At 42.8% G+C, this 14,100-nt stretch overlaps 1 protein-coding gene across 1 annotated transcript; it reads left to right on the forward strand.

Moving 5' to 3' along the window:
- The first annotated feature begins 1,302 nt into the window (after nt 1–1,302).
- Nucleotides 1,303–12,918, forward strand: SAP30L (SAP30 like). Its single transcript, XM_030211620.1, has 4 exons — nt 1,303–1,748; nt 7,594–7,716; nt 8,938–9,036; nt 9,886–12,918. Exons 1-4 carry the CDS (start codon nt 1,509–1,511, stop codon nt 10,012–10,014), a joined length of 591 nt encoding a protein of 196 aa, XP_030067480.1. The 5' UTR covers nt 1,303–1,508; the 3' UTR covers nt 10,015–12,918.
- The last annotated feature ends 1,182 nt before the right edge of the window (nt 12,919–14,100 follow it).

The following is a 14,100-nucleotide window of genomic DNA, read 5'->3' on the forward strand; positions in this document are numbered from 1 at the left end:
CGTGCAATATAAACATCGATTTTAAAATTAAAAAGTGTATATAATATCAATGGGTTCAAAGTCAGCACATAGCCAGCTATCCTTCAAAGTGAATGGTCTATGTCTGCCTTAGTGTGTGGCTTAGTAAACAGGGGCATAAGTATTTTCTTTCCCTGGAGGGCGCATACTCAAAGCCCCGTTTCCTAAACTGCTAGTGGCAGCAGTGTGCTACTGCAGACACAGCCCATTCACTTAAATTTGCACCTGAGGTAATGGAGGGTTAAGGGGATCTTATACTAAAGCTTAGCTCGAGTGGTTCTCAGGTCGTTAGGCTGCCCCCCACATTGACAGTGTACCATCTTCCTCAACTAACAGAGCTGGGCCCATTAATTGTGAACAATATATATATGCAGAGAGAGTCACTACACCTTGAACTCTCTTAGCACCGACACCTCTGAGCCTTACTTAGTGCCTCCACTGGAGGTCTCACTCTCGCAACGGTTCCCCTTCTCCCAAGCGCCTGAGCACCGTGCTATGAGCTTAAATAACAAAAATCCGCATGACGTTAAAAAGTTGAAGCGGATCTGTAAACCCCCCCCCCCCCCCCCCAAAAAAAAAAAAAATATCATATTGGCCAGAGCAAAACAATTGCAATCGTTATTGAAAACAATAGCAAACTTGTGAGGTTTTATTAAATCTCCTAGCTTTTGCATTCTCTCTGTTAATTGGGGATTGAGGGCGGGGAATGTAAGGCGAGTTGGGCAGGTTTTCAAGAGGTCTGTGAAGGCGGGGAAGGTTATATTCAAAACGTATTTGTCAGTGCTCGCTTTGTTATTTGTAATGCTGTATTGTGGATTTCAGTGCTGCGCTATATGTCGTTATTTTTTTTCTTTTTATGTAGTTTATTTTTTATCATAAGAAAAAAAATAAAGGCAACAAACCAAGCTGTGTGGAGCACTGAACAAATTTTGACTATAACCCCCCCCCCTCCCCCCCCCCCTTTTCACAGATCTCTCGAAAACTCCCCTTACATCCCTGGCCCCTAATCCCCTCCTAACAAAGAATGCAAAACCAAGGAGCTTTAAATAAAAGTTCACAAGTTTGCTATTGTTTTGTTCTGACAGATATGGCGGCAATCTCCGCCCACTGCCTTCAGCCCAGGTAATGGGCCAGATCGGATCAGGCCGGCTCCTGTTATTAAACCTCCTTGGCAGCGTGGGGTTACTGCGAACCGGAAGCGGCTGTCGGCTTGCAGCAGCGGTCTTTCTCCCGGGCAAAAACCTGTAACGTTTCAGCGTTAGTGCGCAACTGCGCGTGCGTAGAGACAGGGCTGTCTTCGCCCCGCCCCCTTACCCGGTGACCGCGGGAGGAGGACTCGCTGACTGTAGTAGAAGCGAGAAGTGAGTGTAGAGAGAACCGGCCGCCGCTGCAGTAGCCGCGATCAAAGCCCAGCTGTACGGTCGGTGCGCCCCGTTTAAAGAGCGGACCCGAACTCTTCGGCAAGGCTGGGAGGCGGCGGGAAGAGAGACATGAACGGGTTCAGCACGGAAGAAGACAGCCGGGACGGACCGCCCGCTGCTGCCTCCGTCGCTGCCGCCGCCGTCGCCGTCGTAGCCCCGCCGGCCCAGTCTGCGCCCTTCTTCGGCCAGAGCTGCTGCTTGATCGACGATGCGGAGCGCTGCGTGCGGCCGGCCGGCAACGCGTCCTTCAGCAAACGCATCCAGAAGAGCATCTCGCAGAAGAAGCTGAAGCTGGACATCGACAAGAGCGTGAGTGCGGGGAGGGGGTGGCCAGGAGGAAGGAACTCCATGGTGGCCCGACAGTGCGCTAGACATGCAAAGCGCAAGCCAGCCGTGCAGGCTGGATGGGCTAAAACTGGTCTTTCTTTCTCTGCTCCTGTTTTTGTAAAGAGTCTGGTTGTCTGCAGTTCCCTCAATTCACAGCACATGCACTGTTTTCTACTTCCTTTTTGTTTTTTTGCTCTTCTGCACACCGCTAAGGGGAGCAGTGTATCAACTATTCAAATAAACAATAATGCGAGCTTGAAGATGGCTTGGTATTCGCTTAGTATTGCTGCTGATAATAGGGTGCAGCTAAAAAATGTTAGGGGGTCTTTTACTAAAGCTTAGTTCGAGTTATCTGCAGCAGGACCGGTAGAAATAAAAGGGGTCCTGCTGCAGATAACACGAGCAAAGATTTAGTAAAAGACTCCCTTAATTTCCTATTCTTTTCTGTGTAGTTAACATTTTCATTCTCTGTTTTTTGTTTTTGTTACAGGAACAGTATTGTTAGGTGCTCTTTTGGAAGAGCTACAGTGGGAATTGAACCTGGTTCTGGGGTCACTGCATCAACCATTAGGCTGCTTCTCACATGGAAAGGGGATGGGATTTGATATGCTACCTTTCTGCGCTTACAGTCAAAGTGGTTTACATTATAGACAGTTATTTTCTACCTGGGGTAATGGGAACTGTTTGAAACACATCTCTAACTCTGTGAATTGGTGATGGCTGATGCTACTATGACAGTTTCCCAGTCTCAAAAGATCATAACAATTTATGCTCTATATTATTGCTGCAGGACTATACAGCAATTAGTGCCATCCCTTTAAGACTTTACCTTCTTTGTATGGTGTGGTATCAGTACATTTCTATGGGGTTAGTAAAAAGCTATTAATAAAGGCCTATTTTACAGGGATCTGGGATCAAGTTAGTAATCAACATCTGGTGGTATTCAACTCTTAACCTTTGTTTTGTTTTTTCTCATTCTGTAAACTATATGTGGATCTGTGACTCATGTATTTTTCTAACTAGTTATGAGCACATTGGCAGAACTGGTGTCATCTGGCAGTTGCTAAAGGATGGAATGGTAGCTGTTGTTGCTGCATTGAGGCATAAGCTATGCTGAGTCAAACCAGCATCCTGTTTCTGACAGTGGCCAGTTAGGGGTCACAAGTACAGATCGATTTTGTAAAGCTCATGTCCAGTGTTAAAGGTTTGGGGAAGCTATCAGACTTGTCCACTTGTTTAGTGGTGATCTGTTTTGTTCTTCATTCCTTCGCAAATAATTCTTAACATTTTTTTAAAGTTAAATCCAAGCAAAAACTAGTACAGAAATTTAGACAAGCATAAAAATACATTTCACCCAAAGGAACAAATAAAATACAAATAGAAGTAAATTACTTAATACCAAAAATAAGTCCACTATAAGTAGAGGGAGCCAGAGATAGTTGAAACAATTAAATCACTCAAGGAAATAAGCCATTAAAGGTCAGATAAAAAAAAAAAAAAGTCTTAGTGAAGTAGCTGGTACAAATACAGTTAAGTAGTCTGTGTGGTCATTTAAGGGGGCTGAGATGGATCAACAAATATGTTTGAGATTGATATTTTAATATTTCACAATACATTTGCATGGAAATTTCAAGAATTATTATTTCTGGGATGCATTAGCAGGGTTGTCTCCTATGTTTTTGTGTTGCTTTTAGAAACAAATGATATTTAATCACCTGAATTGGCCAGATATGATGAGGCTATTATCACTTGCGCTATTGGAGGAAAAAGCCTCTGTATTCCCAATTCAGAACATGTTTCAGTCTGTTAAAACAGGATGGAATCATCATTGGCTAAAAAAACCTCCGTTAATGTCATATACAGATATAACTTTAATGACTATGTCAAAAGTACAAACACTTATCTTAGTGCCGTAGTTGCAGTATGGTTTCACTTTTAACAGACTGAAACATGTTCTGAATCGGGAATACAGAGGCTTTTTCCTCCAATAATGCAAGTGATAATAGCCTCATCATATCTGGCCAATTCAGGTGATTAAATATCATTTATTTCAAATACTGTGGCCATATCCAACCATTTGCATTAAAGTTAGCTTTTAGAAACGTCAGGAAACGCACCTTCGAGGAGCAAAAAGTTGAAAGATGATACTTATGAATTTTGGTGTCAGATGTGGTCTTTTATTTCAAACATTCTTCCTGTACAGGGTCCAATTACTCCTTCAATTATTATGTTAGGTTCTGTGCTATTCCAAGATCGATTGGATGTTTCCCCAAAAAAATTACTGAACATTTTAGTGGTTGCTGCGCTAAAACTGGTTCTTATGCATTAGAAAGATAATTCTCATCTCAATCCTACTTTTTGGTGGCATTCAATTTTACAGATTCATACATTTGAAACCTCTGTTGCAGACCAAACAGGTGAGACATGTTTTACTGCTAAAACTTGGTCTCATGTGGATAATTATCTGAAATCTTATCATTTTAGGTATCTTGTTTAATTTTTTTCCCCTCTCTGAGTTCTGTGTTACAGTTGATGTTATTGATAAATTTTTTGTCTTTTTCTAAAACCAATAAAATTCTTGGACTTAAAAAATAATAATAATAATAAAAAGACGATACTTGAAATACAAGTTTAGGAGCCAGTCTCTATCATAATCTAAAGTCATTGTAACTAAAAGTGTAAACTTAATAGCTACCCGTTCTTTTGATGATTCCAAAAAAGCACTTAAGTCCAAACTGTCCTGAGAAATGGGCGATAAAGAGTCCACACCACCTTCACCTTCTTTCTTTTTAAAGGATGGGAAATTAAAAAAAAAATCTTGGATACTGGAGGCAAAGATTGTAATGGGACTTTTAATACTTTCTAAACACTTCTTCAGGAGAGATTCCTTCTCCAGACAGAGTTCTCCAACATTTTTTAGTCATTTTAAATTGACGTTTTCTAAAAATGACTTCAAGTATTCTTCCGGCAATAATACGACTAATTTTTCAAATGTGCAGTAATACAGATTTAAGAATATTTTCAGATGGCAAACAACTTGACTTTTAAACTGGCTTTCTTCACTGTGAACCTGCCATCTTCACTCAATGGGGCCACTCCATTTCACCTTTAATGACTTCTTCAGGAGGTACCAGTTCATCAGCTGCTTTAAGCCGGTTCACAAAATTAAAGGGAAGTGAAGGTTTAGTTGGGCTAGTGATGTTTCATCAAGTTTGCAAGTAATTTGCAACAAATAAACAAGTATCTGAAGTCCTTTTCCTCCTTTAATAAATAAAATTTACATCTATAGATAAACGAAAATGACTACTGGAGTAGTATAGAGAGTAAGGCTCATTTGACAGTATTGTGGTGTTTCTCAGTGATGGAGTCTGTTTGCCACTGTTGGTAAATATTAGTACATGGCCATTAATGAAATAAATACAGAATTGGGTTTTTTTTTTTATGGCCACTGTAAAGAAATGGTATTAACACGCCCTTACACAGGTCTTTCTCACGCACGAAAGCCAATTTTACCACAGTATTGTAAAAGGACCCTTATTGTTTAAAATCACAAGGAGCCTGAGAATTTTTAGGGAAAGGGACTTTGATATGCCGCCTTTCTGTGGTTTTTGCAACTACATTCAAAGCGGTTTACATATTATATACAGGTACTTATTTGTACCTGGGGCAGTGGAGGGTTAAGTGACTTGCCCAGAGTCACAAGGAGCTGCAGAGGGAATCGAACCCAGTTGCCCGATCAGAATCCACTGCACTAACCACTAGACTACTCTTCACTGTTTGTCCCTTGCCTCTTCTTGTGTGTTAAAAATTCACCTAGCTTGAGAAGATGTTTATTCCTTTGCATTGGGATAGAAAGAGCTGTTGTACAAATGTCTTGTCCACAACTTTCTACTGTCCTCTGGTTCTAGAACTCCTCTCCTGTTCCTCCTTTGAGACATTTTGTTCACTTCTGGAAGACAGACCAGCAATGGAGACTTGCCGCTTTTGCATTTTTGAGCCTCTGGAAGGATTCTCGGCTGCAACTGGGAACAGACACTGACTATTCCCTTGTTATTCTGCAAATCTTTCCACACTTGCTGCCCTTACGATTGCGTATAGGTACTCAGTCAGATTCTCCGATCACTTGCCTCATAGTCATGTTAATATAATTGATGGGCACTGAAATGGGACGTTCTAAGAATAAGTGCTGAAATGTAAAACCCAAATAGATCTCTGGATCCTACAAGTGAGATGATTTATTAACCGCCTTTATGAAGAGATTCACCCAAGGTGATATACAGTAGGTACAGTTTAACGTCAGACTTACAATTTTGTTCACAGCATAACAATAGTAAAATGAACAAGTATAGATATAGACATTTTATTTATTTATTTTTTTTGTTACATTTGTACCCCGCGCTTTCCCACTCATGGCAGGCTCAATGTGGCTTACGTGGGGCAATGGAGGGTTGTTGTAATCTGCCTTGGGAAGTGAAATGGAAGTAAAATTCAACAATAAGTTATTAGTGACATTGAACCTGATCTTTTGGGATAATGTGGGATATAAATGAAATAAATTAACTAACTAACTAACTAACTCTCTGTTCATTGGGGACATGGAATCACATCTTCATCTCATCTGTGCTGTAGAAGCTTACATTTTAGATACACAAATGGATTATTCTGTTTTGAACATGTTTCAGGGACAAGTGGTTTTATAAGTCAAAATAATAAAAGTAAATATTTGTTTCATGCAGATCTCTCATTTGTTGAGATATAACCAAATGGGCTATAAGCCCCTAATGCAGTCCATTGGTTTTCTTATATTTTGTTCTTGTGATGACTTATACTTTACCAAAACTGAAAACTCTTATCTCTTCTATCTGATTGATACTAAAAGGAGCTCATTGTGAACACTATCCAACCTTAAAAGGATATTATGTGGCTGTGCATGAGGAGTTGTGATATTGCATAAATAAGTGTGTTTTTTTGTTCCTAATCATGCATCCAAAGGTTATATAATCCTTATAAGAAAGCCAGTTAATCGTTAACTTATTAGTGGAACATAACCACAAAAGCATGATATGATTGCATTTTCAATATTGTAATACTAGAGTCCAGCTAAGTAACAGGATAATGAAAGAGGAAAACTTGAAAGCTGCAAATTGAGACATAATGGGACTACCATGAAACGGGATTAAAAATATACACATTTAACAGCACTGAAATTCAAATAACAGAGAGATACTCCATCGCTATTATGCTTACACTGTATTATCTAGTAAGCACACAATTAGAACATTCAAATTACATTGCTATGATACTAATGCTTTTCTACAATACAGTTTACCATACGTCTGAGGGGCCAAATGCAGATATATACATGGAGACGATGCATGGTACAGAGTCAGTTGGGATAAATAAATGGGTGGATAAACCAAAGGCAAGTTCTTTGTATAGTTAATCAAGATATAAGGAACCGATCTAAGTTACAGTGGGTGTAGTAAGCTAATCCAGATGCAGAATGAGTGTATAGTCAGTCACCCTATGTATTAAAGGCTTGGGAGAAGAGCCAGGCTGTCACCTGCTTCCTGAAGTAGAGGTTGTCTCAAGTTATACGCAGCCCCTCTGGGAGTAAATTCCAGAGCATGGGGGCTACTTCTGAGAAGATGGTTATAGCAAACATGTTTTTCTGATATTTCTCCCATTTCTGTACGGCTTATAGGCAAAAAAAAAAAGTTTTATAGCGATTACTTAAAGATATGTTTCAACCAGCTGTGCTGTGGAACCTCCCCTCCTCCCTTCCAGTTCTTCTTTTCACCACTGTTCCCTCCTGTTTTCCGTGCAGGTGAGACATCTGTACATCTGTGACTTTCACAAAAACTTCATCCAGAGCGTTCGGAACAAACGGAAGAGAAAGACCAGTGACGATGGGGGTGATTCTCCTGAACATGAGACAGATGTTCCAGAGGTAGCAAACATCACCTGTGTGACAGATTAAACCTTGCCACTTCCCCAAAGCAAGATCATTAGTGAGACTGGTTTGAGATATGTACAAATTAAGTGGCTCCCAGCCTCCTATATGTGTCTCATTCCTGTTCAAAATGGATATCCCAAAAATCAGATTTGACTGGATGTTACTTGGAAGTTTGGGTGGGAACCACTGACTGTTCCTGTCCCAATCAAACATATAAAAGGCGAGTGTCGTACTCACTCGCAAATGCGCAGTAGAGACTTCCCTCTCTGCCCCACCCCTGCATCAATACGTGATGAGGGGGGCGGGACAGAGCGGGAAGTCTCTACTGCGCATGCCGCAGACGTACTCGCAACCACTCCGCCCTCCCCCTGCCCCCCCCCCCCCCCCCCCCCCGAGGTCACTGCTACCGCTCCCCCCACCCGGAGTCACCGCCGCCCCTCCACCCAGCCCGAGCACTGTCTTTCTTATTGAACTTACATCGCACCACGCAGACGCAGCAGGCACATCAGCAAAGCTGCCATCGGGACGGGCTTCCTTCTCTGCCTGTGTCCCGCCCTCGCCGCGTTACGTCACACGAGGGCGGGACACAGGCAGAGAAGGAAAGCCGTCCCGATGGCAGCTTTGCTGATGTGCCTGCTGCGTCTGTGTGGTGCAATGTAAGTTCAATAACAGCTCGGGCTGGGGGGGGGGGGCGGAGCAGCGGCGACCTTGGTGGGGGGCTCGGAACCCCCCCCCCCCATTCCAAAACTAGCCTGTTTACACGGGCTGAAGGCTAGTTCAGATAAGAGTGGTTTCGTGTCTGATTTGTTTCATTGTGCTCTGTAATTATATCTGCACGTCATTGAATTTTAAACCCTAGCACGCGAAAGTTTTAACTTCACACATATGGCTCTTTCCTTAAGGTCCTTTTAATGTATCCTTTCTAGAACTTGGCAGTATGCTCCGGGAGACTCTTGGAAAGAACACCTCACTCTGAGAAATGATTTGTTCTGGATATAATGTGTTACTCTAGTCAGGAACAAGTGAGGCGCTTGCTGTAGAGAAGATTTTAATTTCAGGTATCCATTGATAAGTAAATGAATTCCATTGGAAAGATTTGCCCAGCTTGTAAATAAGCTGTATTTGAGTCACAGGGAGAAACTGGTATAGGCACTGCTTTTTTTTTTCTGGTTTAAACCCTTTCTGCCCTTTCTTACCATCCACTTCTTGCTTCAGGTTGACTTGTTCCAGCTGCAGGTGAACACGCTCAGACGTTACAAAAGGCATTACAAGCTGCAGACTCGGCCTGGCCTCAACAAAGCACAGCTTGCAGAGGTAAAAGGGGTGGGGGGGGGGGAACGAACTGAGCACAGCCTGCAGAGGTCTGCTTTGTTCAGTTACATCAAGACCATACATCTGTGACAGGGTCAGCTATAGAATGTGACTCCTGCTTCCATGTGTGTGTACATAAGTATTGCCATACTGGGAAGGACCAACGGTCCATCAAGCCCAACATCCTGTTTCCAACAGTGGCCAATCCAGGTCAAAAATACCTGGCAAGATCCCAAAAAAGTACAAAACATTTTATACTGCTTATCCCAGAAATAGTGGATTTTCCCCAAGTCCATTTAATAATGGTCTGTGTACTTGTTTTGTTGCATGTTACATTCTTAACGTCCATTCTCCAAGGGCAAGCAGAACATCCATATTACCACAGATGGATGATGTCACCGGTAATATGTCCTATTGTCCTCGGAGAGCACCTGTTACAGGAGAGTAACTGCTTTATTTTTGCCCTGAAGTGGCACTGTGCAGTGTTATCACTTATGATGCTGCTAGTTATTGTCTGTGCTGTTTTTTGTTTTTGTTTTTTTGTTACATTTGTACCCCGCGCTTTCCCACTCATGGCAGGCAATGGAAGGTTAAGTGACTTGCCCAGAGTCACAAGGAGCTGCCTGTGCCGGGAATCGAACTCAGTTCCTCAGGACCAAAGTCCACCACCCTAACTACTAGGCCACTCCTCTACTTTGCAAGAGTTCTGTATTTCTCGTCTTTGAATTATGCCTAAGTGTTATCAGATTATGGATTCTGTTTTCCCTTTACCTGAGCTCCCCTGCTCTCTTTATCAGAAAACATTCTTTTATTCTAAGAATGTCTGGTTTATATTTTTCTTTTTCCATTTAGACTGTCAGCCGTCACTTCCGAAACATCCAGGTGAATGAGAAGGAGACCCTCACGTGCTTTATTTACATGGTGAAGAGCAACAAGGGGCGACTGGAACAGAAATCGGAGAGCAGTAAGCAGCTGGAGTGAAGAAAGGGAGAGAAACTGGTCCTCAGAGGACAAATGGGATTCTTAGCGATTAACCCTGTAAGGACTGTTATACTACATTGTAAATAATACACAAGGAAAGCTGTAACCTCAACTGGTGAAGACCTTTCTGGTCAAGAAGGACTTAGTTTGTAAACTAAGGGAAAAAAGTGCCAAGCAGAGTACAGGGAAAGGGCACAGCGGCATGGCCTGAGGATGTCCCGGAAGTACAGTGGTGATGGTAGCCCTCCACTGGTAGAAGCCAGTGCTCAGCTCTGGCCTGGTCTTTCAAGTAAAGAGTTCAGCTGGTCCCAGATGCAGTACAGATGCTTCTCACCGAAATGGCAAAAGCTGCTGCTAGTCCAGAGTCTGATGGGGCGTAGAGCAACATATATACAAGAGTTTGCTTCTTGTCTAGTAGCTCTGTGTCTTGACTCTGAACGGCACAGTTCTTTCTCCCCTGTGTAAACCTTTGCAACAATACTTGATATAATCATGCTGACTAACTATCTGTTGATTCCATGTGTGTTCCCACCAGTAGTCCTTGTATATGTATATGCAATGTATATGTCTCGGCTCTGTTAGGAATACCATGCATGTAGTTGGTTAGGGCAAGAGAAGAGCAGTTTCCTTCTGATTATCTCGGAGCTCTGTCTGGGGAGGGGAGGTAGGCTGAGCCTCTAAGAAATTCTGCAGCCTATTGAAAACCAATTCCTGCCCAGTCCCCAAGAATAGTGATCAGCATGGTCCCTGGATAGGGACTTTTCACCCCCTCCCCTCCCCCCCAGCTTTCTTTTGCAGCTATTAAGAGCCATAGCCATGATGGCATTAGCGTGGTGGTCAGAACATTGCCCCTCAGTTTTTCCAAAGCCCCCATTGTTTCATTGGTTACTCAGGTCAAAAGAGGACATGGATGGACCCCAGAGTCTCGTCTCTTTAGTGGGGGGGAAAAAATAAGACACCAAGCGATACGTATTCATCTTCCAGCTGAGTGTGTAACATATGCATGTATATGTGTGTGTGTGCTTAGATTTCCCATTGGTTCATGGCTGAGAAAGCAGTCATCTGGAAGAAGCCATCATGAGCTAGGCTTTATTTCTTGCAGCTTTCAGGACAAATTGACATACCTCATTTTTATGATGAGAATAATTCTGGCTCCCCAGGAAGAGTATAAGCTTTTCCTGAGGTGGTTATTATGGTCAAGGCCTCCCTCGAGGCTCTTATAAATAGTGTTTTCTTTTGCACTGGGCATGCATTGTGCACCATCTGCTTCCGCTAGTGTAAAGCAGTGATGAGAGGGCAGGACTAGACAGCAATGGAGGCTTGCAGCTTTTGCATTTTTGTGCCTCTGGAAGGATTCTCAGCTGCAACTGGGGACAGACGCTGACTGTTCCCTTGGTATTTTGCCACTCTTGCTGCCCTTGTGCGTGCATGTAGGATGTCAGTCCGATTTATTTCTGATCACTTGGCCTCATAGTCGTGTTAATATATTTGGCGGGCACTAAATGAAACTGTATAATAAATCCCGTTTTTGCACTGTGCGTTCATCATACATCATCTGCTTTCACTAGTGGGTCTGGGTGCATCGGAGGGCATCAGTTATACAGTGTTGCAGCTGAAATACTTGCCAATAAAATATATGTATTAAAAGAACTAGAAGCTTTAATGGTGCTTCAGTTTCTCCTGGAAGAAAATCAAATGTTTTGATAGGAAGGTGTTACTAAGGAGCTTCTTTCTGTTCTTCACCTTATCCTGTGCCCTCGCTGTGTGGTTTCCTCCCAAAGCATCTTTCTGTTAAGCCCACTCACCCAGTCCTAAGTCTGCTCTCTTTGTTATTGCAGAAGAATTACTGGCAGCCTTAGACTACTTTTAAAAATCTGCAAATAATACTGAGGCGGCCACATCTTCCTTTTTGGGTAAATATGATTCCATGCCCTGTATCTTTATTTTGCCTTCTTTCGGGTTCACTGTTTCAAGGGAAGCTTGTATGCTTTAATTTTGGTTGCACAGCACTTCAGTTACCAATGGCCTGTTTAAAAGAACGGTTTAAATAATCTGCCCACTGTGTGGTGCTAAGTAGAGCATTAAAAGATCCTTTCACTGCCACTGTCTTCAGATCTAATGTGATGTAGTGGGTTAATGCATTAAGAGACCTGGATTTGGAAATCTGATTTGGGCCATCAGAGAAAGGAATGGATTTTGTGTTGTGCTTGTGAAGTGCTAGTGGGTTTTTCTCACAGACAGTTCTACCTTGGGTCATTCAGTTGTCACAAAGCACAGGGGAATCTCGTTATAGGCATAGTCTGCATGGGGAACTGGAGGGGTGGAAGTCCTGATGGATTGACGTTGGCAGCTCTGTGATGGCCTAGCACTGAATTAACAGGATTAATGAGGGTAGCAATAGTACCAATGGCTGAATGACTAACCACTGCGTTCTTGATTTCACCTTTGTCTTTTTTTTTTTTTACGTTCATTACTGTATTTCTCCGAATAAAGAAGCCGGATTCTGCCATTCCTAGTTGGTGCCCTCACTAGCTGCTGTAAAATCTCATAAAAGATGGCCTTAAATTACTTTCCCACACAACATAGTGGAGCAGTGACTTGGTGGTTAGAGTAGCAGGCTAAGAACCAGAGAAGCCAGGGTTAAAATCCTATTTCTCCCCCGGTTCTTCTTATGACCTTGAACAAGTCACTTCATCCTCCGTTGCCTCATGTACAAAACTTAGATTGTAAGTTCTGTTGGGCAGAGCAATACTGTATATAACTCATCTGAGCTCAGATTTGGAAAAGCAAGTAATCCTATCAACAATACCAAATCCAGATCCAAGTTCTTTGGCAGTGTTTTATCAGACTTGAGACAGAGGAATTTTGGGCAGGGCAAGTCAAGGCAAAAAGAAAAAAAAAAAAGTGGACCTTCAGTTTTGTTGAAGAAAATTCAGTGAAATGAAATGTGGTTTGTCTTCTCTATTCAATGTATCTTAAGCCTGGCTACAGAGACCCATTTTTAGGTTGGAATAAATCACTGAAGTTTCCAGTGGCAGATTAGTATGTTTCCTGACAAGAGTGAGCAATTGTCCAGTATTTGCAAAATAAACAGTATGAGTAAACTGCTAGGACTGTATTTACAGAAAGGCAATATTTCAAGTATGGAATAAACGGTTAAACTCTCTGATCAAAATGGGAGAGAAAGAGAGATGCTCAATAGCAATGAGTAAAACAATTTTTTTAAAACTAGCATTGATGCACCATATATTGCAAGATCAAACAGACATTCTGAACTATTTTATAACTATTTTAAAAATAAGAAAAACTAGGAATAAAAATATGGTGGCTGACCTCATCCAAAGATGCCCTAACAGGTGCTCAAACCACGTATTTAGTGATTCTTGGTTGAAATTTTGCTATGCAGTGTATGCAGATTATATCCTGGTTTGGCTTAACCTGTAGCCATCAGGTGGTCCTAGTCAGTAAGTGGCATAATGCCCACCAGGGGCTTAAACTACGTGGGCCACGGGCCCCCCCCCCCAGATTTGTCCCTGGTCCCCCTGCCGCTGCTGACCCTTTCGACCCTTCCCCCGCCGTCAGGTACCTGTGCTGGCGGGGGTCCCCAGCCCCCGCCAGCCGAAGTCCTCTTCAGCGCTGGTCTCCGGGCTGGTGCGTTGCTGCTGCAGCTGATGTAGAAGGATTCTGTTTCTGTGTGAGTTGCCCTGCACATAGGAACCGGCGCTGGAGAGGACTTCGGCTGGCAGGGTTGGGGACCCCCGCCAGCACAGGTACCTGACAGTGGTGGGAAGGGGAGGGGCACCGGGGGAGGGTCAAAAAAGCGGTGGTCGTGGCGCCGGGAGGGGGGTGGCTAAAATGTACCCCCTCACCTCGGGCTCTGGACCCCCCTCCTGCTGAAGTCTGGCTACACCCCTGATGCCCACTGGGTTACATTGCAGCTTCAGGTGATGAAGCATCTTACTTTGGTTAAGCAGAAATGTTTTATGGCCCATTGTCAACTTGTATTTAAAACATTTCTCATCTAATTAAACAAGCTGGATGAACAATTTTTAACCCTTTTCTAATCTTATTGTGATCCTTGTCACA

This window comes from Microcaecilia unicolor, chromosome 8 (assembly GCF_901765095.1).
Source record: "Microcaecilia unicolor chromosome 8, aMicUni1.1, whole genome shotgun sequence".
NCBI classification, from domain to species: domain Eukaryota; kingdom Metazoa; phylum Chordata; class Amphibia; order Gymnophiona; family Siphonopidae; genus Microcaecilia; species Microcaecilia unicolor.